General features: G+C 46.8%; 1 protein-coding gene across 1 annotated transcript; it reads right to left on the bottom strand.

The window, feature by feature from the left end:
- Positions 1–8,016: 8,016 nt before the first annotated feature.
- LOC142475469 (uncharacterized) lies at positions 8,017–27,485 on the bottom strand. Its single transcript, XM_075581332.1, has 6 exons — positions 27,353–27,485; positions 11,104–11,243; positions 10,541–10,624; positions 10,007–10,156; positions 9,839–9,922; positions 8,017–8,133 (listed from the first exon to the last, which is right to left on the bottom strand). Exons 1-6 carry the CDS (start codon positions 27,483–27,485, stop codon positions 8,017–8,019), a joined length of 708 nt encoding a protein of 235 aa, XP_075437447.1.
- Between the last annotated feature and the right edge of the window lie 252 nt (positions 27,486–27,737).

The raw sequence follows: 27,737 nt of genomic DNA, 5'->3' as shown, positions 1-27,737 counted from the left end.
AAACACAGAGGCAAAGAATTTGTTTAATACAATACCTCAGCTTTTTCCTTATCTCAAATAATCTGCCTACCCATCTCACACTGAAAGGGTCCTATATTTTCTTTTCTCATTGTTTTGTTATTAAGGTACTTAAAGAACTTTTTAGGATTGACCTTACTTTCTATTGCAATCCTTTTTCCATTATCCATTTTTGCTAATTGGATTGCACTTTTGCAATTTTTGTTACATTCCTTATAATTCTGATACGATGTCTCCGTCCCTTCTGACTTAAAGAATCTCAACGCCTTCCTCTTCTTGTCCATTTCCTCCCCAAGCTGTTTATTTAGCCACATTGGTTTGGACTTATTTATTTTATACTTATTACACAAGGGTATACACTGATACTGTAAGTGTACTTTTCTAACAATGTTTTAAAGACTGCCCATTTATCTTCCCTGCAAAAACATCATCCCAATGCATTACTTGTAGATTAGACCTCAGTTTATTAAAATCTGCCTTTCTAAAGTTTAAAGTCTTTGTTGAACCCAAGTAATCTGTTTTTTTTTTTAAATCAATCTTTTTTATTTGTTATATTTATATAACAATTACATACAGGTATGGGTACAGTAATATCATAAACGCATAGTAACAAATTTAGTTAAATAAAATAAAATACTGTGATGACCAATATGGTTTTCTTGTAGAGGCTAAAGATGGGAGGGGAAAAATGGTGGGGGGAGGGGGGGAGGGAGACGAACAGAGGTGGGGAGGGAAGGGGGGGTGGGGTGGAGGGGTTGTCCTCGGGGGTCTCCAACGTCCGTGCTTGCCTTTTTCTGTGTAGTTTGGGCCTAGTGGAGGCCCAGGCCATGTGGTCCGATCCATGGACCCCCAAGTATTACGGAACTGGGGCATGTTTTGTGGATCATCGCTGTAAGTTTCTCCATAGACATTACTTTGTCTATCCTTCTAATTACCGTTCTTCTCGCAGGGGCATTGGTCTGTTTCCAGGCCTCTGCCACCGAGCAGCTGTCCGCTGTCAGAATGGAGGAGACCAATCTGGCTAGTGAGGAGGTGAGATCATTAATGGGTTTGCTCAGCACGAAGATCAAAGGATCCAAGGGGAATAAGATCCACAAGATCCCTCTAAAGGAGCGTCTGGATCCTGACCCAGAATCTCTGGATCTCCGGACATAACCACCAAATATGAGCCATATCGCCCTTTTGACCACATCCCCTCCAGCACAGGTCAGGGGTGCCGGGGAAGATCTGGCTCAGCCTAGTCGGGGTCAGGTACCACTGGAATAATATTTTGTAGATGTTCTCTTTTGTTACTGTACAGATTGAGGTTTTTGCGGCCAGCTCCCAAATATCCTCTCAGTCTTCCATATCTATTGGTATGTTAAGGTCTTCGGACCACTTTTGCATGTAGTGGTGGGTCGGGGGGTCGGATGCCGACTCCATCCCCCTGCAAATCTCTGATATCAGGCCTCTTTGGTAGGCGCATTTGAGACAAAGAGACTCAAATCTGGTTAGAGGGAGGAATTTGGAGTGTTGGGAGAGAGATAATAGAAAATGCCTAATTTGCAGGAACTTGAACAGATGGAGGTCTTGGGATTGGAATTTTTCTCGGAGTTCCTGAAAGGACAGAATTTCTCCTTTCTTCAGCAGATCGGCCATCAGTCTAATACCTAGACCCTAGAATTGGTCAAATTGTCTTTGAGAGCACCCAGGCGGGAAGTTTGGGTTTCCAAAGATAGGAGTGAGTTGAGAGTGGGAAGCTAACAGGCCATACTTCCCTTTGCTTTTGAGCCAAACGTCCCGCATGCATCTCGTTGCCCCCAAGTCTAGCTTCCGCGGTCCCCCCTCTTTTCCTCCTGAGGACCATAAGATAACCTGGAGAGGAAGGGGTGCCACATAATGGGATTCTATTGCGAGCCAGCAGGCAGAGGCCGGGTCGTAATTCCAAATACAGCTTGCTTCAACTGGGCCACAAGATAATATTTGACCACATCGGGGGCTCCCAGCCCCCCCCGCCCTTGTTTTTGGGGAAAGAATCACCGATCTTGGGACTCTCTGTCTTTTATCATTCCAGATAAACTGGGACATTAGAGACTGAATATTTTTCAGGTCGCTAGTGGGACAGCTATGGGGAGGGTTTGAAAAAAGTAGAGTAGTCTCGGAAGGACATTCATTTTGATTGAGACCAATCTTCCAAACCAGGAGATTTGGAGTTTTTTTTCCATGTTTCCAGGTCTTTTTCAATCTGGTCGAATAGGGGGGGGGGTAGTTATACTGGTAAAGGGATTCGAAGGAGTTTGCGATTTTCACTCCAAGATATTTAATGTGGGTGTTGCTCCACTTGTATTTATAATTAGATTGTAGCAATTTCCACATCGGGTCTGGGAGGGATATATTGAGGGCCTCTGACTTATCCATGTTAACTTTATAGTCCGAGACTGTGCCAAATTGGTGTAATAGACTTTGGAGGTTAGGTAGGGAGGTATGGGGGTCAGCGAGGGTCAGGATCACATCATCGGCGAACAGGAATATTTTGTATTCTTTATCAGCAATTTGAATTCCCTTGATGCTATTTTCCTCTCTTATTTTGGTTGCTAGGGGTTCAATCGTAAGGGCGAATAATAGTGGGGAGAGTGGGCAGCCCTGCCTGGTCGAATTTCTGATAGTGATTGGGTCAGAGAAGCCGCCCAAAGATTTGAATGTCACTCCTGAATAGATATTCTTGAAGGTTTAAATGTACCATAATACTGAGTTAAGTTATGGTGAGTAAAAAAAGTGACAAAAACCCTCCACAGGAAAGCAAATATGCAAATACAGCTGTATGCTCATCTGCATGTCTTAGGCAGGTCTGCAACCCCGCCTTTCCCCATTATCACCCAGCATACAGCACTTCCACTGCAGCAAGGGATTCTGGGAAATGACATGCAAATGAGCACACAGTGTCACTTTTTGCCTCAAAAACCATTTTTAATATGGTTCCCTATAGGCTTAAGCTTGCTGCATGGTCACAGCTTTGAGCACAGCCAGGGTTAAGGTGCATACCCAGAAAACCACCCACAGACAGCTGTTTCGACCTTGATGGGTCTCATCAGTGTGGGGTTGATTTTAACTGGATATGCTATGGTATAGTCTATCCCATAGCCTCTTATGCATATCCAGTTAAAATCAACCCCACACTGATGAGACCCATCAAGGTCGAAACAGCTGTCTGTGGGTGGTTTTCTGGGTATGCACCTTAACCCTGGCTGTGCTCAAAGCTGTGACCATGCAGCAAGCTTAAGCCTATAGGGAACCATGTTAAAAATGGTTTTTGAGGCAAAAAGTGACACTGTGTGCTCATTTGCATGTCATTTCCCAGAATCCCTTGCTGCAGTGGACGTGCTGTATGCTGGGTGATAATGGGGAAAGGCGGGGTTGCAGACCTGCCTAAGACATGCAGATGAGCATACAGCTGTATTTGCATATATATATATATATATATATATATATACTGTTTATAGTATAGCTTTTGTTTGCTTCATTCATTGTAACATCGCCGGAAGAAGAGATCAGTGTATCTCGAAAGCTCGCACAAATAAAAGCATTTCGTTAGCCACAGAATGGTCTCATCTATTTATTTTTTGATTATATATATATTGTACACATAGTTAAAAAATATCAGCAAGAACTATATAACTCTGTAATCTCTGAAAAAGGGAGGCTTTGAAACTAAAAATGAATCAAAAGTTAAAAAGAAGATGATACCAAATATCGAGTGATGAGGATATAGGATGTGAAGACTAGATGTGAAATCATTTGGAATGATCAACAGTATGCAAATAGAAAAGACAGTTTTGTGGTAAAATCACACTTGAAATGTAAGTGACAAGCAGTGCTGCTTTAAAAAGCAGGACATTTTGTGGCAGTTTGTAAAAAGCACAAAGATGCGCAAACTTTCTAAAATCTTGTCGCAACAGTTTTAGTTCTTTTTTTTATCATTTTGCTTGTTTGCAAAATATTTTGTTAAGCATAAAATGGCCAAAATTCTTGTGAAATTAATCATAGATTTGAAAAAGTAGTACATTAGGGAAGAGAGAAACATTTGGGCTTTTACAAAGCCCTAGAGAAATAACCTTAATCACGAGGGCGAGAAAGGTAGGGGGGTTAAACACCCCTAGAGAGCCTTCCCGGACACAGAACATGGATTGGCTCAGAAAAGAGGGCTGAAAACCCTCTAAGAGAGAGTGAACAGAAACCACTTTTGGGGGAATCGCAGATTATATAACTTTACAACTTTTACAACATTTCCAGATAAGCCATTTAGAAGTTTGTGCTGTGTGTGAGACCCTGGGGGGAGGAGGAGGAAGGGGGGAGGAGGAAGGGGGAGGGGGAGGAGTGGGGAGGGGGAGGAGGGGGAGGAGGGGGAGGAGGGAAAGGGTGGGTCAGGTGGGGGAGACCATGGGTGTGTGTGGGGGGGGGGGGGGTTGAGATCCTTTATTTGTATTGTTTCAGTACAGTGTTACCATAGCATTCAAACCTTTTGTCTACAGTTGTTGTGATCAGTTCTGAAAGGTTTATCTTGAGCAAGAGGTAAAGACCTTGAGTTCGTACATCCTTCTTAATTATTAAGGGGGAGAGGGGAATGGGGGGGAGTGGAGGGGGGAGATGGGGGGGAGGGGAGGAGATGTGGGGGGGGGAGGAGATGAGGTGGGGGAGTGGAGTGGGAGGAGGAGGGAGGAGGGGGATGGGGTAGGGGATGGGGGGAGTACAATGAGATTTTAGGTGCATTATTCAAATACAGTATAATAGCATTTCCGAGCTCTATTTACATTGTGTGGCAGACAGACATTTCTGTGGCTCAGGTGGCTAGCAGCTCGACCTTGGTTTAACAATATGATCACTGAGAGAGATATCATCGAGTGGCGTTCTAGGCATTGGAGGGATTAGCTTATTGCTCAGATCTAAGTTTGGGGGTCTAAAGGGCAGGAGGGGGGTTGGGGGAAAGGGTGGAGGGAGGGAGGAGAGGGGGGAGCGCAGGATGAGGAACGTGGGGGAGGGAGCGGGGAAAAGGGGGGATAAAGAGGTGGGGGAGGGGGGGGAGGGGGGGAGGATTGGGCGGAGAGGAGGGGGGGAGAAAAGGGGCAGGGTGCCGGGGGAGGAGGGGGGAGGAGGTGGGGAGAAGGGGGGCGGGGGAGGGGGGGCTAGTGAGGGGAGGGGGGGTTAGGGGGGGGGGATTGGGCAGAGAGGAGGGGGGGAGAAAAGGGGCAGGGTGCCGGGGGAGGAGGGGGGAGGAGGTGGGGAGAAGGGGGGCGGGGGAGGGGGGCTAGTGAGGGGAGAGGAGGGGGGGCTAGTGAGGGGAGAGGAGGGGGGGCTAGTGAGGGAGAGGAGGGGTGTTGCTAACGGAGTGGGTGCTACTAGGGCAATAGCTCAGGGAAGGTCGTGCTAGACCACCAAGAAGACATATAACATTGCCTTAGGAGGGGATTGGAGAAGTAAACTCATACGACCTTGCACTCCCTGCTTGCGTAAGGGCAGTGCTTATCTGGCGATTCAGAAATTCGGAGACCATGAGGAGGGGAGGACGAGGAGGCCTCCCTCAGCGTTTCTGGGCAGGGTAGTCCAACAACGAGGGTCCCGGTGCCAGTTCCTGTCCCCGTCAAGCGGACCGAGGGCGGCTCTGGGGGGGGGGGGGGGAGGGGGTCAGCCGATGAGACGGCAACCCGGTGCTGGGCATTGACGCGCCCGCTTCTGTCACGGGGCTCGCAGGTCTCCAGGAAGAGAAGAGGTCTGCGAGATGCCTGGACTGGGCGAGAGAGGGGCCCCCATCAGGGAGGAAGGTAAGTGTTAGGGGGATGGGATGGTGGCGGGACCATTAGCTGAGTGGGTTTGTGCAGGTGGGCAAGAGGGGAGGGGTGGGGAAGGGAAGGGGAGCGTGAGGTGCATGGGGGGTACAGACCGGGGAGATAGGGGGGGGGGAACCGGGTGGGCCTGGAGGGAGGGGGTGGAGGGGATTGTTGTGGGGGGGGGTTATTTGCTGATGGACGAACTTCTCGAGCAGGGTTCCAGGACTTGGGCTCTTCGTTGGGGGTGCTCGGGAGTTGTTCTGCTGCTGGATCAGTCGGAGGGAAGAATTCAGGAACCAGGTTCTCCGTTGTGCCGTTCTTCCGTCCAGGGCCGGAGGACATCATCTGGATGCTGCGGGGGGAGTCATCTTGGGGGGACGAGCGGCGAGTGTGACCTCGGAGCTCGCTTCAGAGAGGCGTCAAGCAGACTGGAATCTTGGCTGGTAGCAGATTAGTGCGGCTGCTCAGGAGAGCCTCTGGTTGGCCAGGCGCTCCGAGGCTCGGGAGCTTCTGCTTCTTCGGGGGTTGCTCCGGCTTTGATGGTCGGCCTGCGATCCTGCGGGGGGCTCAGCCCCAGCGCTTTCAGAAATGAGGGGGAGTCTTCTGGCATGGAATGTGTGTGATGGCGGCCATTTCTCAGGACGATCAATTTGAAGGGGAAACCCCAGCGGTAGGTGACGCCACGCTCTTTAAGGATGTTGGTGAGGGCTTCATCTCTCTCCTTTTCCCAATGGTGGCCCTCGAGAGGTCGCTGAAGATCTGGATCATCTGGTGTTCTATTTGGAGGTCTCCCGCTCTCCTGCTTGCGGTCATTATTTTCTCTTTGGCCGAGTACATGTGCAGTTTAACCACTACGTCTCAGTGACAGATAGGGTCTGAATATCTGGGGCCCAATGCTCGGTGTGCAGGATCCATATGGAGATCGTGGTCAGACAGCTCCGGGACCAGGGACAGGAATAATTTATGCAGGTAGGCCTGGAGGGCGTCAGAGGAGACCGCTTCTGGTATAATCCTTAAATGTAAGTTTTGTCTTCGGTCTCTATTTTCTTGGTCTTCTAATGCATCCCTTAGTTCGTTGACCTCTCTGCCTAGTTTGATCACTTCATCCTCCGTTGAGTTTTGTGATCCGATCACATCCCCTATTTTGCGCTCCAGGACCTCTTCGCGCTTTGTGAGACCATTTATGTCTGTTCTTAGGCCTTCTAGGGCTGTGTTTAGGTACTCTTGAAATTCCCTTCTCATTTTGCAAAAAAGGGACTCAAAGTATTGTTTGTTTAGGCCGGGTTCTTGTAATTCTTGGATGTCTGGGTCGGCTGCTGCCTCTGTGTGCAGCGCGTGTTTTGCTTCCTCGGCGCCATCTTGGGAGTCTCCGTTAGGCTCCAGCAGTCGATGCGGGGGGGGGGGAAATACTTAGTTACCCCCTGGCCCTGGTTCCCTTTTGGTCTGGTAGGCATTGCCTGCTCTTATTGGGGGGGATTCAGGTGAGTTTTGGGGCGATTTTGTTGGTGGAAAGCGCTCGTTCTGGCGGGTTATTTGCGAGGGTTTCAGGAGCTCCTCTTCTACCCGACCATGCTCCTCGACGTCACCGGAAGTCTCCCAGTAATCTGTTTTTTGATTATTTATTCCAAATGAGATCATGTTATGATCACTGTTACACAAATACGGATTTGTGGTTAGCGTTAATCCGCTTTTTATGACCATGTCAAACTGTGCGATTTTACACGGACAAACCCGCAGTTACTAGAATATCCCCTAGTGTTTGTATGTTAGAAGTTCCATTATCACATCAGAGTTTTATACACGTCACTTATTATGGAAATAATACCTCATCTTCTCAGTAATTAACCAATACAAAATCAGGACCAAATACATTTAATCCCATTATAAAAAATGGCAATTTACACATTGTTGGGATTTACAGGACTTTTTATTTTATTTTAGTGATTTAAAGTTCATTAACTGACAGGATTATGTGTTATTCTGATTATCTAAAGCACATCAAACAAACACAGATAATGTTTTATATTACCAATTGCATTTATTAAAAATATAAATAGAATAAATATAAATGCTGATACAGCTGTTTAATAAATAATGATATAAATATATTTATATAAATAGATATAAATAGATATAAATAATGTATAAATATAGAAGTTATTATCATACAGTAAATAAGCAGGTATAAATGTCTTCATTACAGATAATTATCCTTCTCTTTTCCCCTTCCCATGCGAGAGGAGAGTTGAGCAGCCAGTCGTAAATTCCTCCCCACTTCCATCCTGATGATATTCCGAGCGCACACGTTGTTATCCTTCAAAATACAATGGTGGAGAAGACAGGATTAAAATAAAGTACAGTGCAGAGTGTCATAAATGGAACTTTTTCAGGTTGGGCTAAAGCCGTGAAGGGAGAACCTCAGGGATCAGTACTGGGACCCCTGCTTTTTAACTTGTTTATTAATGACCTTGAGGTTGGGATCGAGAGCAAAGTCTCCATCTTTGCTGAAGATACTAAATTGTGTAAAGTAGTAGAATCAGAGCAGGATGTAATGTCTCTCCAGAAGGACTTGGAGAGACTGGAAACTTGGGCAGGTAAATGGCAAATGAGGTTTAATACAGATAAATGTAAACTTATGCATTTGGGAAGGAAGAATAAACAGGTGACATACAAATTAAATGGGGATAAATTGTTGGAATCCTTGATGGAGAAGGATTTAGGAGCGCTTGTAGACAGCAGGCTTAGCAATAGTGCCCAAAGTCATGCAGTAGCTGCAAAGGCAAACAAGATCTTATCTTGCATTAAACTGGCAATGTATGGAAGGAAGGAAGCATAATTATGCCCCTTTACAAAGCATTAGTAAGACCACACCTTGAATATGAAGTATAATTTTGGGCACCAATCCTAAGAAAAGACATTATGGAACTAGAGACAGTGCAGAGAAGAGCCACCAAATTAATAAAGGGGATGGACAATCTAACTTATGAAGAGAGGCTAGCTAAATGACATATTACTTACATTAGAAAAGAGGCTCCTAATAGGGGATATGATAACTATATACAAATATATTCGGGGACAGTACAAGGAGCTTTCAAAAGAACTATTAATCCCACGGGCAGTACAAAGGACTCGGGGCCATCCCTTAAGGTTGGAGGAAAGGAGATTTCACCAGCAAGAAAGGAAAGGGTTCTTTACAGTAAGGGCAGTTTCAGTGCGGGATTCATTACCAATGGAGACTGTGATGGCAGATACAATAGAGTTGTTCAAAAAAACGATGGACATCTTTTTAGATGGGAAAGGTATACAGGGATATACTGTACCAAATATGTAAACATGGGAAGGATGTTGATCCAGGGAGTAATCCAATTGCCAATTCTTGGAGTCGGGAAGGAATTAATTTATCCCCTTATGAGATATCATTGGATGATATGACACTTGGTTTTTTTGTTTGCCTTCCTCTGGATCAATAAGTAAGTATAGATATAGGATAAAGTATCTGCTGTCTCAATTTAGCATAGGTTGAACTTAACGGATGTACGTCTTTTTTAAACCTCATCTACTACAGTATGTAACTGTGTAACTATGTAACTATGTAGGAGTAGTGAGAGTGTGAGGAAGGTGCAGAGGGAGAGACACAGCTGCTACTGATCCTGTGCTCGGCACTCAGCCTGTGTCACCTCCTGATCTCAGTTACTGGGTAACTGGGAGATTAGGGACGTACCTTGATCACGTTATGCTGCTCGTTGTAATGGGGGTGAGGATTTAGTGCCTGGAGGTTCCCAGTGTCTTTAGATTGTAAGCTCTTCTGGGCAGGGATTCCCTTCTCCCAGTGATTGTTTTATCCCTGCAGTGTGCGAGTCTTCTCCTGGGTCTCACATTGTTGTATCTTACACCATAAAACTCTCTGTACGTGGCCAGTCCACGCAGAACATGTGACATGTGACGTGCTCACGTGATGAGGAGGACATGTTTAACGTGAGAGATGGGGGTTACTCCTCTGTACAGGTGTAACGCGTTACCTGCTCCTGCACAATCTCCTCCAGTGTGTGGAAGTATTTTGATGTGGCTTCTTTATGGAGATGGTTTTCTGCTCCCTCGGGGTTCTGGAAAGATATAGGACGTCCTTATTAATAGCCCCCCTATAAAGTCAGGAGAGGGGTACGGGTCCCACATCATGCTGTACTTACACACTCAGCCAGCTGGTTCCCCTGGTAATGGAGCAGCGCCTGCAGCCTCTCCCAGGCCTGCTGCTGGCACCGGAGACTCTCATGGTGTTTGATGTAGAACCAGTTAGTTTGGTTGGTGACCTCACGCACAGCGAGCGCTGCAGCTCCCACCTGAAAGGCCCAATGTGTTAGCGCGTCGGAGAGCTGAGTGCTGGGTTCATCACTTTGTGAGCTCAGTGCAGATCGTAGTGTGTGTGTGTGTGTGTGTGTGTGTGTGTGTGTGTGTGTGTGTGTGTGTGTGTGTGTGTGTGTGTGTGTGTGTGTGTGTGTGTGTGTGTGTGTGTGTGTGTGTGTGTGTGTGTGTGTGTGTGTGTGTGTGTCGAAGGTAGAGAAGAGGACACAGCTGCTCCTTATAAACGTGTGTTATTTACCTGTAATATGGCACAGTCTGCACTGGCAGAATATGTAACATGCTAAACACGCAGCACATACTAACTGTATCACATGTGCCCTGTCATTTATAGGCTACAGAGGAGGTGATGGCGCTCATTATACCTGTGAGATGCTGTAGAGAGCATCTATATTAGGAGGGAACGTGGTGTTCAGTATACAGGCGAAAGGAAACTCCTCAACTGGGCTCTGAAAAACAAATACACGAAATTGGGGATAAATATGTAATTAATGAGGTGATTGAGAGGTTCAGGAAATGTGCTAAGTTTGGTAAAGCGCAATCGACCCCAAATCTGAATATGTTACACTTCATTGCATTTTGGGGTATTAAAAGCACATTTCTAATCTATTTTTCTGTGTGATCTTATGGTGGAAAAAAAACATCTGTATTGCAATATCTAATATTTTCCTCTCTGTTATATGGAGGTGGGTTTTCACTTCGGATCACCAGATCTGTGCGATCTAAAAGAAACTTTCTGACTGTTTAATATAAATTATTTTTGGAATGTAAAAGTTTTGTTAAAAACAAGTTATTGCCATTAGTCAATAATTAGAAATAAATGGGCCTCTTATAATAGTACTTTTACCCTGAAACACATCCCAGAGTAACATCTCTCTGTATAACACGTACAGGAGGGCGGAAGATGGGAATAGCCCCAGAAACTCACCATTAGATTAAAAATCTGGAGGATCCGCTGGTTCAGACGCTCTTGATGGGGTTGAAGCCATTTGCAGTTTTGGGAATAGGAGAAAGAGCTCAGACTCAGCAAGAGGAAAACTCTCCATGAAACCTCGTGAGACATTGTCACTGAGATGGAAAACAAGAGCCCATCATGAGATAACAGAACACACACTGGGGAAGGAAGTCTTCTTGTAGAGTTGGACAGGAGACTCTTACCTGTGTGTGTTGGACCTTGTGCTGGTTCTGTTGTGTCCTTGTTCTGTACTGATCTTCATCTTCCCAGGTTAATACTTATATTCTGAGAGGGATTCTGGATGTTTGAAAAGTGATAATCCTGATCTGATCAACGTGTGAAAGTTTCTCAAGCTTTTTTTTGTTTCGTTTTCATATCTTTGCCATCTTCATCATTCCTAAATCTACCAAACTTCTGAAAGTGGGATTTCCTCAATCTTATTCTTAGTTTTGTTTTCATGTTGCCCTATGTTAATTGTTCATAGTTCTTGGTCTGTTATATTAAAATAACAATTAGAAAATTGGGTTTGGGAGAAATATTTTAATGTTTCTTTCTTCATGGAAAATATTATATCCTGAAATTGAAACTTTTCTAATGATGGAACCGCTGAAGGCTTCAGGACTTTTTCTACTACTTTATTAAAAAAAATTCTCACATATCCCTCTCTCCCTTGTGTCTCGGGCTGTCACTTTGAGGTCCTTTCATCTTTATTCTTATGATACAAAACACACACACATCTGCTAGATTTGTTTGTATATGTCTTTCTGGAGCTGTGAGCTCTAGCGCTGAACACAGCGCTCTAGATGAGATCTGACCAGTGATCTATACATGTGCAGTGTCACCCTGGGCAGGTTTTTGTCAGTAGATGTCTCATTACAAATAGTATTATTAATTGTTTTTTAAAAATATTAGATTTTTCATGAAGGTACTGTGAGCCCATAAATGGCTGTAAATGAAGGTGGAGAGAAATCCCACTTCAGTGATCAGTCTGTGACCTGCTAATGCTGGAGATAGCGAGTAGATAACAGAAGGTATCTCACTACACAGGTTCCTGTTCTCTCCTCTCCCAGAATCCCCCAGTTCTGATGCTGTTACAGACAGGATTCTGGGCTCCATGGACCATTGGCTGTGATTCCGTCCTGACAATGCTTTTATTCTGATGGCGTTTCCACCATCCTACTTCCACCGCTGGTGCTTCTCAGTATACAGGTCTGTTCCCTCGGGGGTGGATGTCTGTATCGTACCAGTCATTGTGCAATATCCAAGTAACTGTGACATGTGCCTATCATTGTCTTAAGAGCCCTTTCCGATGGGATTGGCACGCTTTGCTATTCTGTAATCCCTCTCACATGTCCAAACTGGGCGGAAAATGCTTTTTAGAAGCGGTTTCATTCCGGCTTTGCAAATCCGGGTAAAATGGCCAAAAAGGCTCAAACTCACATTTTTGGACAACTTGCTGAATTCTAATTGCTCCGTTAACTGCAAAATGCAAAAACGCTTCTAATAACTCACAATTTTTTATTTCCACCTTCAGAGCAAAACCTTTTTCTCAGCAAATCCCATAAATCAGACTCGGGATGGAGTTAGCATCACCTCAGGTTATTTTGTCTCAAAAGCCAGTACAATCTGGGCATTTTAGCTGTTACACCGTGAGGTTTGTCACTTTGTATAGAAGCCGTTTAAACCCTGTGACTTGCAATACAGAATACGGATTTGTGGGTAGTGTTAATCCGCTTTTTATGACAATGTCAATCTGTGCGATTTTACACGGACAAACCCGCAGTTACTAGAATATCCCCCTAGTGTTTGTATGTTAGAAGTTCCCTTATCACATCGGAGTTTTACACACGTCACTTATTATGGAAATAATACCTCATCTCCTCCGTAATTAACCAATACAGAACCGAGATCAAATCTATTTAATCCCATTATAAAAATGGCAATTTACACATTGCTGGGATTTACAGGACTTTTTATTTTCTTTTAGTGATTTAAAGTTCATTTACTGACAGGATTATGTGTTATTCTGATTATCTAAAGCACATCGAATAAACACAGATAATGTTTTATATTACCAATGACATTTATTAAAAACATAAATAGAATAAATATAAATGCTGATACAGCGGTGAAGATCCCTTCCCGTGCGGTTACTTACCTCGCACCGGGCCGCGCTCCTCCTCCTCCTCGGTGGTCTCCGTTTCCCCCGGCGATGCGGAGCTGAGGCGCTCAGGTGAGGAGGGGGTGTGGGCCGCGGCCCGTACAGCTCCCGACTGAGAGAGCGGGAGCAGCGCGCGCGGGGATGGTGAGCTGGGGGCGCGGCCTCTAGGCCTGAAGGTGAGAGCGGCAACAGCGTGCTCTGGGGGGGGGGGGGGGTGAGCACCGGGAGAGAGGGTGAGCACCGGGAGAGAGGGAGCACCGGGAGAGCGGGTGAGCACTGGGAGAGAGGGTGCTCTGGGGGGGGGGGGAGCACCGGGGGAGAGGGAGAGCGGGTGAGCACCGGGAGAGAGGGTGCTCTGGGGGGGGGGGAGCACCGGGGGAGAGGGAGCACCGGGGGAGCGGGTGAGCACTGGGAGAGAGGGTGCTCTGGGGGGGGGGAGGGGGGGTGGTGCTCTGGGGGGGGGGGGAGGGGGGGAGCACCGGGGGAGAGGGAGAGCGGGTGAGCACCGGGAGAGAGGGTGCTCTGGGGGGGGGGGAGCACCGGGGGAGAGGGAGCACCGGGGGAGAGGGTGATGTTGAGGTCCCGCGGAGTGGTGATAGGGGGGGTTCCGTTGTTGCGGGCCAGGTGGGGGGGTCAAGGCCGGGCAGCCGTTAAGGAGGGAGGAAAGAGAGAGAGAGAGAGAGTGTGTGTGTGTGTGTGTGTGTTTGTGTGTGTGTGTGTGTGCTGTGTGTGTGTGTGTGTGTGTGTGTGTGTGTGTGTGTGTGTGTGTGTGTGTGTGTGTGTGTGTGTGTGTGTGTGTGTGTGTGTGTGTGTGTGTGTGTGTGTGTGTGTGTGTGTGTGTGTGTGTGTGTGTGTGTGTGTGTCAGCCGTTAAGGAGGGTGGAGAGAGAGAGTGTGAGTGAGTGTGTGAGTGTGAGTGTGTGTGTGTGTCAGCCGTTAAGGAGGGTAGAGAGAGAGAGTGTGTGAGTGTGGGTGTGTGTGTGTGTGTTTGGCCCGCCCGTCACTCCGCCTCAGGCCTATGAGAGGTGTGCCTCCACCTCAGGCCAATGAGAGGTGTGCGGGGGCGGCCCAAGGGACCAATGAGATTTCCCCTAGGGACACCGGACATCCAGGCAGGCAGGCAGGCAGGCTGGCAGGCAGGCAGGCAGGCATACAGTGCTTTCACTAATATAGTATAAGATTACACATGTAGAGGTATCAGTACCGTGTTAGCCGAGCTTCAATAATCAAAAAATAAATAGATGATACCGTTCTGTGGCTAACGAAATGCTTTTATTTGTGCGAGCTTTCGAGATACACTGATCTCTTCTTCCGGCGATGTTACAATGAATGAAGCAAGCAAAAGCTATACTATAAACAGTGTCTATTGGAATGTTATCTGTGCTGGTCCTTCCCCCGGTGTGGATGTGTTTTATGTGAAGATAGTGGATTGGTCAGCGCACGGGATTTTGCTCAGAAATTGAGAGAAAAGATATAATACACGGAATCAATGTATTAAACAGACATGTGTAAACAGTGGATTAACAAATGTGGAAACATTTACTGTAGGTATTAAAATATATGTAATAAAAGTTATGTAATAAAAATTTTGGTGGTATTAATATATCAAATATATATAAATCTATATAAATCTATATAAATATAAAAGTATATGATAAAAATGCAATACACCCAGTAAAGTGTGTGCTGGGACTGTAGGGAAGGGGAAGGAATGGGGGTGGGGAACGAATGCTAATGTTATATATATAATCAATAGGCTTCTATGGACTTACGCAGCCTAATGTTTAGGAAAGATTAATGGAGTGATGTCAATCAGCTCACACTGCCTTGTGTGCAGTTCCTCCCTCAGTGAGTACTGCCAGACTGCGGCGAATCAGTCAAATTTTTTACTCACTTTCCCTCTCAATGGAGGCGGTATGTGAGTTGCTTCTCTCCCAGGTGCCCAAATTGCAAGAAATGGGCAAGTCTGGGTAAGTAGCAGATAAGGTTTATTACATCAGAGAAACGAAAAGTAATTACACTCACATAAAGTTTAAAAACAGCCCAGTGTTAGCCCGATCGATCCGGTGGAGTCCTTCCCTCCAGTGGGGCTCCCGCTACCGCGTCCGATGGCGGGACCGGAAGAAGGAATCTTTCCGGTTGTCAGCAGGCTGGCTGGGTCCCTCACTCAATAGGCTCCAGAAGGGAACTACGCGTTTCGCAGTGATGCTTCGTCAGGTTCCTGCCGGATGCTCTATGTCCTCCCTCTTTATAGGCAGACCAATTATCAGTTCATTAATTGCAATTATTACAATAAATTCGTCCGCAAACCTATGTTATTGACTTTGTTTTAAAATTTGGTACAATTTGGTAAAATATGTTCTTGGTTGGTAGAATGAATGACACATAGTATTAATAGTCATAGTAATCACGATAATTGCAGCAATAATGGCTCAACCCCATGTATGGTAGTTGATCCTGCACACATGATAGCTATTGCATAATCATGTATGAAGATCCTAGTAAACACTTAAGAGTTTAGGTGACAAGAACACTCATTTAACAAATCTCATTTTGGATGTGTTTTATGGCTGGAGGTGTCAAAAGGTTCCTGAAAGCAAGTGATGAAAGAGTGTGTATGTGTATCAGTGTGAGCGTTATAGGCCATGTCTGTACATACTGTGCTATATGTATGCACACACAGCTGTCTCTCACACATACTTATACTCCTTGTTTTTCCATCCCTATACACCAATAGGGACCACATAGTATCCACACACACACTTTTAGTTATGCTACTAACTCTCACATTTCCACACCCACCCACACCATTTATATCCGCTCCCACTCCACACACACCTTTTGTATAGCACTGTATATACTGTGGGCTCTCCATTCATGTTAATTCACACTGATACACATACACACTTTTTCATCACTTGCTTTCAGGAACCTTTTGACACCTCCAGCCATAAAACACATCCACACCGGGGGAAGGACCAGCACAGATAACATTCCAATAGACACTGTTTATAGTATAGCTTTTGCTTGCTTCATTCATTGTAACATCGCCGGAAGAAGAGATCAGTGTATCTCGAAAGCTCGCACAAATAAAAGCATTTCGTTAGCCACAGAACGGTATCATCTATTTATTTTTTGATTATATATATTGTGACAAACGGCTTACTCCGGGGCTCCGTCGTTTGTCCGGGACTGTTTAGAACACGGTCTTTTAGGGTAGGTTAAATGATGAGGCGTCCCATACTGTTCCTTTAAACAGGCTATGCCTGGTTTATTCAGTCCCAGGCACTGAGACTGCCACAGTGCATACAACAGAAAACAGATCAAAACAAAAGCTGCTCACCTGAGCGATAACTTAACTTAGATATCCCTGACTCAGGGTTGGAAGTGGCTTTTCCACTTCCAACATCAAAACACGGTACTTTTGCAGTCTTACACAAATGAACAGAAAGATTGAACCTGTTTGGGGAAGAGGCTTCTCCCCTCTGTAGTTCAGCAGCCTTCCAGCCTCCTGGCTCTTGTGGGGAGCCCAGAGCAAACAGGAAATCAGTCTTTCATACCTGATTCCTAATTAGCATGACAGGTGACAGAAATCAGGCAGCAGACAAACTCTGGTCTGGATCTCTCATCCCTCAGTTCCAGCGCTTGCCAAACTGTGGGATGGAGTGTATGTATTATAAGGCTGCACTCCCAGGCCAAACAGGATAGAAACTGTCTAGTATCCTGGGAGCCCTATATACGGAATTTATTACCATCCCCTGGTTTCTGTCACATATCCTCCCCCCCAGCTCAGACCTCGAGGGATGAGCGACCATGGATATTAGGGAGTGCATCCTTGACAACCCGTCAGCATTGCCATGTTTGTGCCCTGACCTGTGTTCCACAGAAAATTTAAAGGGTTGTAGGCTTAGGAACCACCTGGTCACTGTAGCATTCTTTTCCCTGTTTTGACACATCCAGGTAAGGGGTGCATGATCTGTGACCAACCGGAATTTTCTCCCCAACAGGTAGTATTTGAGCGTCTCTACAGCCCACTTTATTGCGAGACACTCTTTCTCTACTATGGAGTAATTTTTCTCCTGGGGATTTAGTTTCCTACTTAAATAAAGGATGGGGTGCTCCTCACCTTGAGACTCCTGGGAGAGTACCGCCCCCAGCCCTACCTCAGATGCGTCGGTTTGGACTACGAACTCTTTGGAGAAGTCAGGTGTGACCAACACTGGTTGGGCACAGAGAGCTTCTTTCAGGCTTCTAAAGGCCTGTTCGGTTTCGGGGGACCACTTTACCATTAGCGGTCCTCTTGCTTTTGTGAGGTCAGTTAGTGGGGTTGCCTTAGTTGCAAAATTGGGAATAAACCTTCTATAGTACCCAATTAACCCCAAAAAGGTCCTTACTTGTTTTTTTGTAACTGGCCTTGGCCAATTTTGTATCGCCTCCACTTTGAGTGTTTGGGGTTTGAGTAAACCTCTGCCAATAGAATATCCCAGATACTTGGCCTCCTCAAGACCAATAGTGCATTTAGCGGGGTTAGCAGTTAGTCCAGCAGACCGGACTGCGTCAAGCACAGCTTGGACCTTTGGAAGGTGGGATTGCCAATCTTCACTATGGATTACCACATCATCCAGGTAGGCGGCAGCATACCGAGCATGTGGTTTTAAAATTTTATCCATCATTCTTTGGAATGTGGCGGGAGCTCCATGTAAGCCAAAAGGCAGCACCTTATACTGAAAGAGGCCGTCTGGGGTTGAGAAGGCTGTCTTTTCTTTTGCCCTTTCTGTGAGGGGAACCTGCCAGTACCCTTTTGTTAGGTCTAGGGTTGTGAGATATCGGGCTTTGCCCAGTCTCTCTACAAGTTCATCTACCCTGGGCATAGGATAAGTATCAAATTTTGACACCGCGTTTAGTTTCCGGTAGTCATTACAAAACCTTGTTGTACCATCTGGCTTTGGGACTAAGACTATAGGGCTGTTCCACCCACTTTGGGATTCCTCAATTACACCTAGTTTTAGCATTTTTTTAACCTCTAAACTTATAGCCTTTCTTTTGGCCTCTGGGATTCGGTACGGTTTAAGGTTAACTCGGACCCCCGGTTCAGAGACTAGGTCATGTTCAATTACGCTAGTTCTACCTGGCCGTATAGAGAAGATTTCTTTGTTTCTTTTCACTAAATTCTGAACCTCTCGTTTCTGATGAACAGACAGGGTTTCAGCTATGCTAACCTCTGGGTCAGTTTCTTGATTCTCTGACGGACCTGGGGGTACTAGGGTTAACAAGACTTCTCTATCTTTCCAGGGCTTGAGTAGGTTTATATGGTAAATTTGCTCAGGTTTCCTCCTACCTGGCTGTCTTACCTTATAATTTACTTCTCCCACTCTTTCCAAGACCTCATATGGCCCATGCCATTTAGCAAGGAATTTACTCTCCACGGTGGGAACCAGAACTAGTACCCTATCACCTGGAGAAAAAATTCTGACCCTAGCACCCTTATTATATGTATTCCTCTGTGCTTCTTGAGCTTTCTCCATGTGTTCCCTCACTATGGGTAGGACTGCAGCAATGCGGTCCTGCATCTGGGCAACATGCTCTATTACACTTCTGTAAGGGGTAACCTCGTGTTCCCAAGTCTCTTTGGCTATATCCAGTAAGCCCCTTGGGTGTCGGCCATACAATAGTTCAAACGGGGAGAAGCCAGTGGATGATTGGGGAACTTCCCTAATGGCAAATAACAGGTACGGTAACAAACAATCCCAGTTTTTCCCATCTTTATCAACCGCCCGCCGTAACATGCTCTTTAAGGTTTTATTGAACCTTTCCACTAAACCATCTGTTTGTGGATGATAGACTGAGGTTCTGAGATGCTTGATTTTTAGGAGTTTACATAGCTCTTTCGTTACTTGGGACATAAATGGTGTTCCCTGGTCAGATAGAATCTCTTTAGGAATCCCGACCCGGGAAAACAGAACTACTAACTCTTTTGCTATGTTTTTAGCTGAGGTGCTACGTAGGGGAACTGCCTCCGGATATCGGGTGGCATAATCTAATATTACCAATATATGCTGATGTCCCCTAGCAGACTTTATTAGGGGTCCTACTAGATCCATAGCAATCCGGTCAAATGGTACCTCTATTATGGGAAGGGGTACCAATGGGCTGCGGTACGCCTTGAACGGGGCGGTGATCTGACATTCTGGGCATGAGGAACAATAATTCGTAATTTCTGCCAGAACCCCAGGCCAATAGAAGCTTCGGAGAACCTTTTCTTTTGTCTTTTCCACCCCTAGGTGTCCCCCCAATGGATGACTATGTGCGAGGTGTAATACTACGTTACGGAATGTCCGTGGTACCAACAATTGTTTAGTTGTAACTGATTTCCTTTTATCAACCCGATATACTAGGTCGTTCTCTACCTCGAAGTAGGGGTAAGCAAGTGACCTATCTGGTTGGCCAGGAGTACTATTCTGGTCCCGTATATTTCCCCTTGCTACCGCTAATGTGGGGTCCTCCCACTGGGCCTTCTTAAAACTCCCAGGACTGACCTCTAGGTCAGCGAGGGTCTTATCCGGTTCTGGGGTGGTAAGTGTCTGCTCAACATCTTGATTTGGGGTATTCCCTACCAAAGTAGTGATGGGGAAGGGAATTTTACAGCACTCCTCCTTTTCCCCCTTCTTATTTGGGCCCTCGTCAACCTCCATTTCTGAAAAAGGGAAAGGATTTGTTTCTTCTAATACTTCGTTATGGTCCGCTATTGAACTCTGGGCGCTATTCTGAGCGGGGGACCACATTTTTAGAAAATGGGGAAAGTCGGTCCCTATTAACACATCATGTGCCAGTTTGGGTACAATACCCACCTTGAAATCTAAAGAACCAAACTCTGTTTCAAAAAAAACATCAACAGTGGAATATTCATGATTATCCCCATGTATACAACAAATTGCCACTCTTTGTGAACTGTTTCCCTGTTTCTTCTTAATGGGCAAGAGGTATTCGGACACTAGTGTGACCATGCTCCCAGAGTCAAGAAGTGCCCGAACCCTCTTACCATTAACCTTTACAAATGCCCACAGATGGTTATTCAAGGGGTCCTCTGGGCTAGGGCCCATACATTGGGACAACAGCGAATAAGGTTCCACGCTGTTGCATTGCATGGGCTCATCATTTAGTGGGCAGATTTTTGCTGTGTGGCCCCTCTCATGACAATTTACACATTTAGGTACATAGTCTGTGTCCCACTTAGAGCCTTTTCCCGGCTCCCCATGTTGGCTATTGCCCTTAGTGTGCGAACCACTGTTGCTGGTGCTGCGTGAAGGTGGTCGCCGCTCTTCAGCGCCCCTTAACCCCGGTACCCTTTTACCGTCTCTGGAAGAGTCCTGGAACCTCGGGTAGTGGGGTTGCTCCACGACTGTGGGTTGCGGGTGCTCTTCTGCTGCATTGTACCTTTCTACGAGGGCCACAAGCTCATCCGCATTGTGGGGGTCACTCCGACTGACCCAACGGCGTAAGGCAGAGGGAAGTTTCCTCAAGAACTGGTCCATGACCAACCGTTCCACGATGTGGCTGGCTGAGTTGATCTCGGGTTGTAGCCACTTCCGGGCGAGGTGGATGAGGTCATACATCTGGCTTCGGGTGGCTTTATCCATCGTGAAGGACCATGCGTGAAACCTTTGGGCGCGAACAGCCGTGGTTACGCCGAGGCGGGCGAGGATCTCGAACTTCAATTTTGCATAGACGTTAGCTTCGGCTGGCTCTAGATCAAAGTAAGCCTTCTGAGGTTCGCCGCTTAGGAAGGGTGCGATTAGACCAGCCCACTCAGCTTCTGGCCATCCCTCTCTCTGTGCCGTGCGTTCAAACGTGAGAAGATAGGCTTCCACATCATCCGAGGGTCCCATCTTCTGAAGGTAGTGGCTTGCCCTGGTCATTTTCGGTACTGGGGCTGCCACTGCCAGTGGAAGGTTACTGATAGTCCCCCTCAGGATCTCGAGTTCCTGCTGTAAGCCCTGAGCGAACCGCTGTTGCTCCTCTCTCAGCAAGCGGTTTGTCTCTTGCTGGTTTGCATTCGCGTTTTGCAGGGCTTCATTCGTCTGTTGCTGGTTTGCATTCGCCTGTTGCTGGTTGGCATTCGCCTGTTGCTGGTTGGCATTAATCTCTTGCTGGGCTATTAGCAGCTGTTGCTGGGCTGCATTCGTCTGCTGCTGGTTTGCATTAGTTTCTTGCTGGGCTATTAACAGCTGTTGCTGGGTTTCATTCACGTCTTTCTGGGCAGCGACATTGCGTACCAGCGCACCCACCACGTCTTCCATCTTGTTTGCAGAGGATGAAAAAAACTTTTTTTTTTTTTTTTTTTCAAAGTTCTTCAACCCGCAGACCCCCTAGTGCTCTGCCCGCATTCTCCACCATATGTGACAAACGGCTTACTCCGGGGCTCCGTCGTTTGTCCGGGACTGTTTAGAACACGGTCTTTTAGGGTAGGTTAAATGATGAGGCGTCCCGTACTGTTCCTTTAAACAGGCTATGCCTGGTTTATTCAGTCCCAGGCACTGAGACTGCCACAGTGCATACAACAGAAAACAGATCAAAACAAAAGCTGCTCACCTGAGCGATAACTTAACTTAGATATCCCTGACTCAGGGTTGGAAGTGGCTTTTCCACTTCCAACATCAAAACACGGTACTTTTGCAGTCTTACACAAATGAACAGAAAGATTGAACCTGTTTGGGGAAGAGGCTTCTCCCCTCTGTAGTTCAGCAGCCTTCCAGCCTCCTGGCTCTTGTGGGGAGCCCAGAGCAAACAGGAAATCAGTCTTTCATACCTGATTCCTAATTAGCATGACAGGTGACAGAAATCAGGCAGCAGACAAACTCTGGTCTGGATCTCTCATCCCTCAGTTCCAGCGCTTGCCAAACTGTGGGATGGAGTGTATGTATTATAAGGCTGCACTCCCAGGCCAAACAGGATAGAAACTGTCTAGTATCCTGGGAGCCCTATATACGGAATTTATTACCATCCCCTGGTTTCTGTCACAATATATATATATATATATATATATATATATATATATATACAGTATATATATATATATTGTACACATAGTTAAAAAATATCAGCAAGAACTATATAACTCTGTAATCTCTGAAAAAGGGAGGCTGTGAAACTAAAAATTAATCAAACGTTAAAAAAAAAATGATACCAAATATCGAGTGATGAGGATATAGGACGTGAAGACTAGATGTGAAATAATTTGGAAAGATCAACAGTATGCAAATAGAAAAGACAGTTTTGTGGTAAAATCACACTTGAAATGTAAGTGACAAGCTTTGCTGCTTTAAAAAGCAGGAAATTTTGTGGCAGTTGGTAAAAAGCACAAAGATGCGCAAACTTTCTAAAATCTTGTTGCAACAGTTTTAGTTCTTTTTTTATCATTTTGCTTGTTTGCAAAATATTTTGTTAAGCATAAAATGGCCAAAATTCTTGTGAAATTAATCATAGATTTGAAAAATTCTCTTGTGAGATTGTAGCAATTTCCACATCGGGTCTGGGAGGGATATATTGAGGGTCTCTGACTTATCCATGTTAACTTTATAGTCCGAGACTGTGCCAAATTGGTTTAATAGTCTTTGGAGGTTAGGTAGGGAGGTATGGGGGTCAGCGAGGGTCAGGATCACATCATCGGCGAACAGGGATATTTTGTATTCTTTTTCAGCGATTTGAATTCCCTTGATGCTATTTTCCTCTCTTATTTTGGTTGCTAGGGGTTCAATCGTAAGGGCGAATAATAGTGGGGAGAGTGGGCAGCCCTGCCTGGTCCCATTTCTGATAGCGATTGGGTTGGAGTAGCCGCCCGAGAGTTTAACGTACGCTGTTGGGTTTTGGTAGAGGGCTCTAACCCACTCTAGGAAGGGGCCATGGAAGCCAAACCTCAGCATCGTTTGGTCTAAAAAGGCCCATTTGATTCGGTCGAATGCTTTTTCTGCTTCGAGGCTCAGAATCATTGCTTGGATTCCTGTGAAATGCACGTGGTCAATGATTTTGCGGGTGTTGTCAGAGGCCTGTCTACCTGACACAAAACCAACTTGGTCTACATTGATGAGTCTGGGGAGAATTGGGTTGAGTCTGTTTGCCAATATCTTGCTGTAGATTTTGAGATCGGAATTTAATAGGGAGATTGGTCTATAATTACCACACAAGAGCGGGTCTCTACCTTCCTTGTGGATGATTGCTAGATTTGCTGCAGTAATTGTAGGGGGGATTGGTTCTCCCAACAGAAAGGAATTAAACATATCGAGAAGATAGGGGGATAGAGTCGGCATACTGCACCGACACACTTTATTCGAGCAAATACCCAGTATGTACCTGGCAGATACCTGGAATGCGCCGCTCCTCACCTCTGACAAGCCCCGTTGCGTTTGCCTTCCCAGCCTGGGTTCATGCCTGGCTGACGGGCGGCTGATCTGTTAAATGATAATGATTAGGATTTAATAGGCTGCAATGCTTCGCGTGTCTACCAGATGGCATAAATTCATGAATTGTAATGCAGTATATATATATATACTGTGCAGTATTGCAGCCAGCGGGAATAAAATGCTTCAATCCCTGCTTGGAAAATACCTCAATGCACTCGGGCAGAAAACAGTCACAAACCTCAATACACCCGGGTATACCCGAATTTGTGGGACTAGCCGAGCTCGAATAAAGTGTGTCGCCAGTGTATATGTTTTGTAATAAGCGTTGGAGAATCCATCTGGGCCGGGTGTTTTAGCTAGCTTCAGGGAGCCAACTGCTCTGGCTAATTCTTCCTGGGATATTTCTTTATTTAGGTTTTATAATTCCTCGCTAGAGAGGGAGGGGAGGCTACACTGTTCTAGATATTGAGAGATTATTTAGGGAGTTACCGGGTCTTGATCTGGGGGGTGGAGGTTATACAGTTCAGAGTAGAAATCTGCAAACTCCTGCACTATCTCGTTTTCTATATATGATACTTGTCCATTTTTGGTGCGGAATTGGGATATCTGGAATTTAACTCGAATGCCTCTGAGTTTTGCGGCCAGAAGCCTATCCGCCTTGTTGCCCCTATCGTAGAACTTTTCTTTGGTCCATCACAGTGCTCTCTCTACCCCCTTGAGCTGCGTGTTTTTAAGAGCCGATCTGGTTTGTGTTGTTTCAGTATTTTTTTGGATGCTGTGGTTTTGTGCTGGTGTTCCAATTGGGAGATCTTATCTGTGAGCTCTTTTTGAAGCTTGAGTTTCTATTTTTTCTTTTAGGCGGCGATTGAGATTAGATCTCCTCTATTCGAGGCCTTATGGGCCTCCCACAGCATGGCTAGAGCTGAAACAGAGCCCACATTAATTTGGAAGAAAGTTGAGAGTTTTTGTCTGATTATGGTCTCTGTTTCGGGGCAATTAAGCAGGGAATCGTTCAACTTCCATTTGTAGGGGTTATTCTTGACAAAAGGTAGAGAGAGAGTGAGTTCGACCGGGGCATGATCGGACCATGTAATTGGGCCTATATTCGAGTGGGAGGATGCCTGCAAGATGTTTCGGTTGCCTAGAAAATAGTCGATCCTCGAATAGGACTGATGAGGGGTGGAGAAAAAAGTGTAGTCTCTTTGGCCTTGGTGCTGAGCCCTCCACATGTCTATGAGGGAATATTCTTCCATAGTTTCCCTAATTTGTTTGGCTTTCTTTTGGGATTGGATAGAGTATGGCGTAGGTGGGGGTTTGGGGGAGGGGGCAGTAGTTGGGCTCACATATTTGTCTTGCTTGTGTGAGGTGACCATGTTAAAGTCCCCTCCTATAATCAGGGATGAGAGGGCTTGTTGAGTCAAGTAGTTGTTTTATGAACGGGATTTGGTTCTCGTTTGGGGCGTAAACGTTAACGAGAGTAACTGGTGTACCCGAGAGGGAGCCCTGGAGCACCAGGAATCGCCCTTCTGGGTCAGAGAGGGACTTGGTGAGGGCGAAAGGGACATTATTCCTTATTAGGATGGCTACTCATCTTTTTTTGCTTGGGGAAGATGCAAAAAATGCTTGGAGAAATTGGGTTTTGAATGCATTTGGCGGTGAGGGGGAGTTGAAGTGGGTTTCTTGAATAAATATGTCTCCTTTTGATTTTTTTAGTTCCTGCAATACCAGTTTCCTCTTTTTAACTGAGTTGAGATCTTTTACGTTAAGCGAGATTAGTTTTATGGACGACATTTTATACTGGGCAGGGTTTTCAGAGCCATGGGCTCTGATGCTCTTGGATTTCCCATGACAAGAGCCTGGACACAGAATGTAGCATTAGGGTATTCCAGCGCACCTTCTTTTTTTGTTGAGGAGGTGGAGACCCACCCAGAGGGGGGGGGGACAGTGTCCTGGGGGGGACGGGGGAGGTGGGGTAGTACATTAGGGAAGAGAGAAACATTTGAGCTTTTACAAAGCCCTAGAGAAATAACCTTACTCACGAGGGCGAGAAAGGTAGGGGGGTTAAACACCCCTAGAGAGCCTTTCAGGACACAGAACATGGATTGGCTCAGAAAAGAGGGCTGAACACCCTCTAAGAGAAAGTGAACAGAAACCACTTTCGGGGGAATCGCAGATTATATAACTTTACAACTTTTACAACATTTCCAGATAAGCCATTTAGACGTTTGTGCTGTGTGTAAGACACAGGGGGGGGGGAGGAGGAAGGGGGGAGGAAGGGGGAGGGTGGGTCAGGTGGGGGAGACCATGGGTGTGTGGGGGGGGTTGAGATCCTTTATTTGTATTGTTTCAGTACAGTGTTACCATAGCATTCAAACCTTTTGTCTACAGTTGTTGTGATCAGTTCTGAAAGGTTTACAGTATCTTGAGCAAGAGGTAAAGACCTTGAGTTCGTACATCCTTGTTAATTATTAAGGGGGAGAGGGGAATGGGGAGGAGTGGAGGGGGGGAGATGAGGGGGAGGGGAGGAGATGAGGTGGGGGAGGGGATAGGGAGTAGGAGGGAGGTGGGGGATGGGGTAGAGGAAGGGGGGAGTACAATGAGATTTTAGGTGCATTATTCGAATACAGTATAATAGCATTTCCGAGCTCTATTTACATTGTGTGGCAGACAGACATTTCTGTGGCTCAGGTGGCTAGCAGCTCGACCTTGGTTTAACAATATGATCACTGAGAGAGATATCATCGAGTGGCGTTCTAGGCATTGGAGGGATTAGCTTATTGCTCAGATCTAAGTTTGGGGGTCTAGATGGCAGGAGGGGGGTTGGAGGAAAGGGTGGAGGGATGGGGGAGAGGGGGGGCACGGGGGGAGGAACGTGGGGGAGGCAGCGGGGAAATGGGGGAAAAAAGAGGTGGAGGAGGAGGGGGCTAGGGGGGGAGGATTGGGCGGAGAGGAGGGGCGGAGTAAGGGGCAGGGTGCCGGGAGAGGAGGGGGGAAAAGGGGGAGAGAGGGGGTGGGGGAGGGGGGGCTTGTGAGGGGAGAGGAGGGGGGTTGCTAACGGAGTGGGTGCTACTAGGGAATTAGCTCTTGGAAGGTCGTGCTAGACCACCAAGGAGATATATAACATTCCCTTAGGAGGGGATTGAAGAAGTAAACTCATACGACCTTGCACTCCCTGCTTGCGTAAGGGCAGTGCTTATCTGGCGATTCAGAAATTCGGAGTCCATGAGGAGGGGAGGACGAGGAGGCCTCCCTCAGCGTTTCTGGGCAGGGTAGTCCAACAACGAGGGTCCCGGTGCCAGTTCCTGTCCCCGTCAAGCGGAACGAGGGCGGCTCTGGGGGGGGAGGGGGTCAGCCGATGAGACGGCAACCCGGTGCTGGGCATTGACGCACCCACTTCTGTCACGGGGCTCGCAGGTCTCCCGGAAGAGAAGAGGTCCGCGAGATGCTGGGACTGGGCGAGAGGGGCCCCCATCAGGGAGGAAGGTAAGTGTTAGGGGGGTGGTGGCGGGACCATTAGCTGAGTGGGGTTGTGCAGGTGGGCAAGAATGGTGGGGTGGGGAAGGGAAGGGGAGTGTGAGGTGCAGGGGGGGTGCGGACCGGGGAGGTGGGGGGGGGGTGGAGGGGGTTGTTGTGGGGGGGGTTCTTTGTTGATGGACGAACTTTACGAGCAGGGTTCCAGGACTTGGGCTCTTCATTGGGGGCGCTCGGGAGTTGTTCTGCTGCCGGATCAGTCGGAGGGAAGAAGACAGGAACCAGGATCTCCATTGTGCCGTTCTTCCGTCCAGGGCCGGAGGACATCATCTGGATGCTGCGGGGGGGTCATCTTGTGGGGACGAGCGGCGAGGGTGACCACGGAGCTCGCTTCTGAGAGGCGTCGTGCAGACTGGAATCTTGGCTGGTAGCAGGTTAGTGCGCCTGCTCAGGGGAGCCTCTGGTTGGAAAGCGCTCTGAGGCTCTGGGAGCTTCTGTTTCTTCGGGGGTTGCTCCGGCTTTGAGGGTCGGCCTGCGAACCTGCGGGGGGCTCAGCCCCAGCGCTTTCAGAAATGAGGG

This window comes from Ascaphus truei, unplaced genomic scaffold (genome assembly GCF_040206685.1).
Source record: "Ascaphus truei isolate aAscTru1 unplaced genomic scaffold, aAscTru1.hap1 HAP1_SCAFFOLD_1231, whole genome shotgun sequence".
Classification (NCBI taxonomy): domain Eukaryota; kingdom Metazoa; phylum Chordata; class Amphibia; order Anura; family Ascaphidae; genus Ascaphus; species Ascaphus truei.
This window is presented reverse-complemented; position numbering and strand designations above follow the sequence as displayed.

Bases quoted from the DNA above. Each gene is read 5' to 3' on its own strand.
- LOC142475469 (XM_075581332.1), bottom strand. From the start codon at position 27,485: ATGTCCTCCGGCCCTGGACGGAAGAACGGCACAATGGAGATCCTGGTT. The intron at 11,244-27,352 runs GTAAAGTTCGTC...TTTCCATCTCAG, and splicing joins CAAGTCCTGGAACCCTGCTC to TGACAATGTCTCACGAGGTT. The intron at 10,157-10,540 runs GTATAATGAGCG...TGGGCCTTTCAG, and splicing joins CTCTCTACAGCATCTCACAG to GTGGGAGCTGCAGCGCTCGC.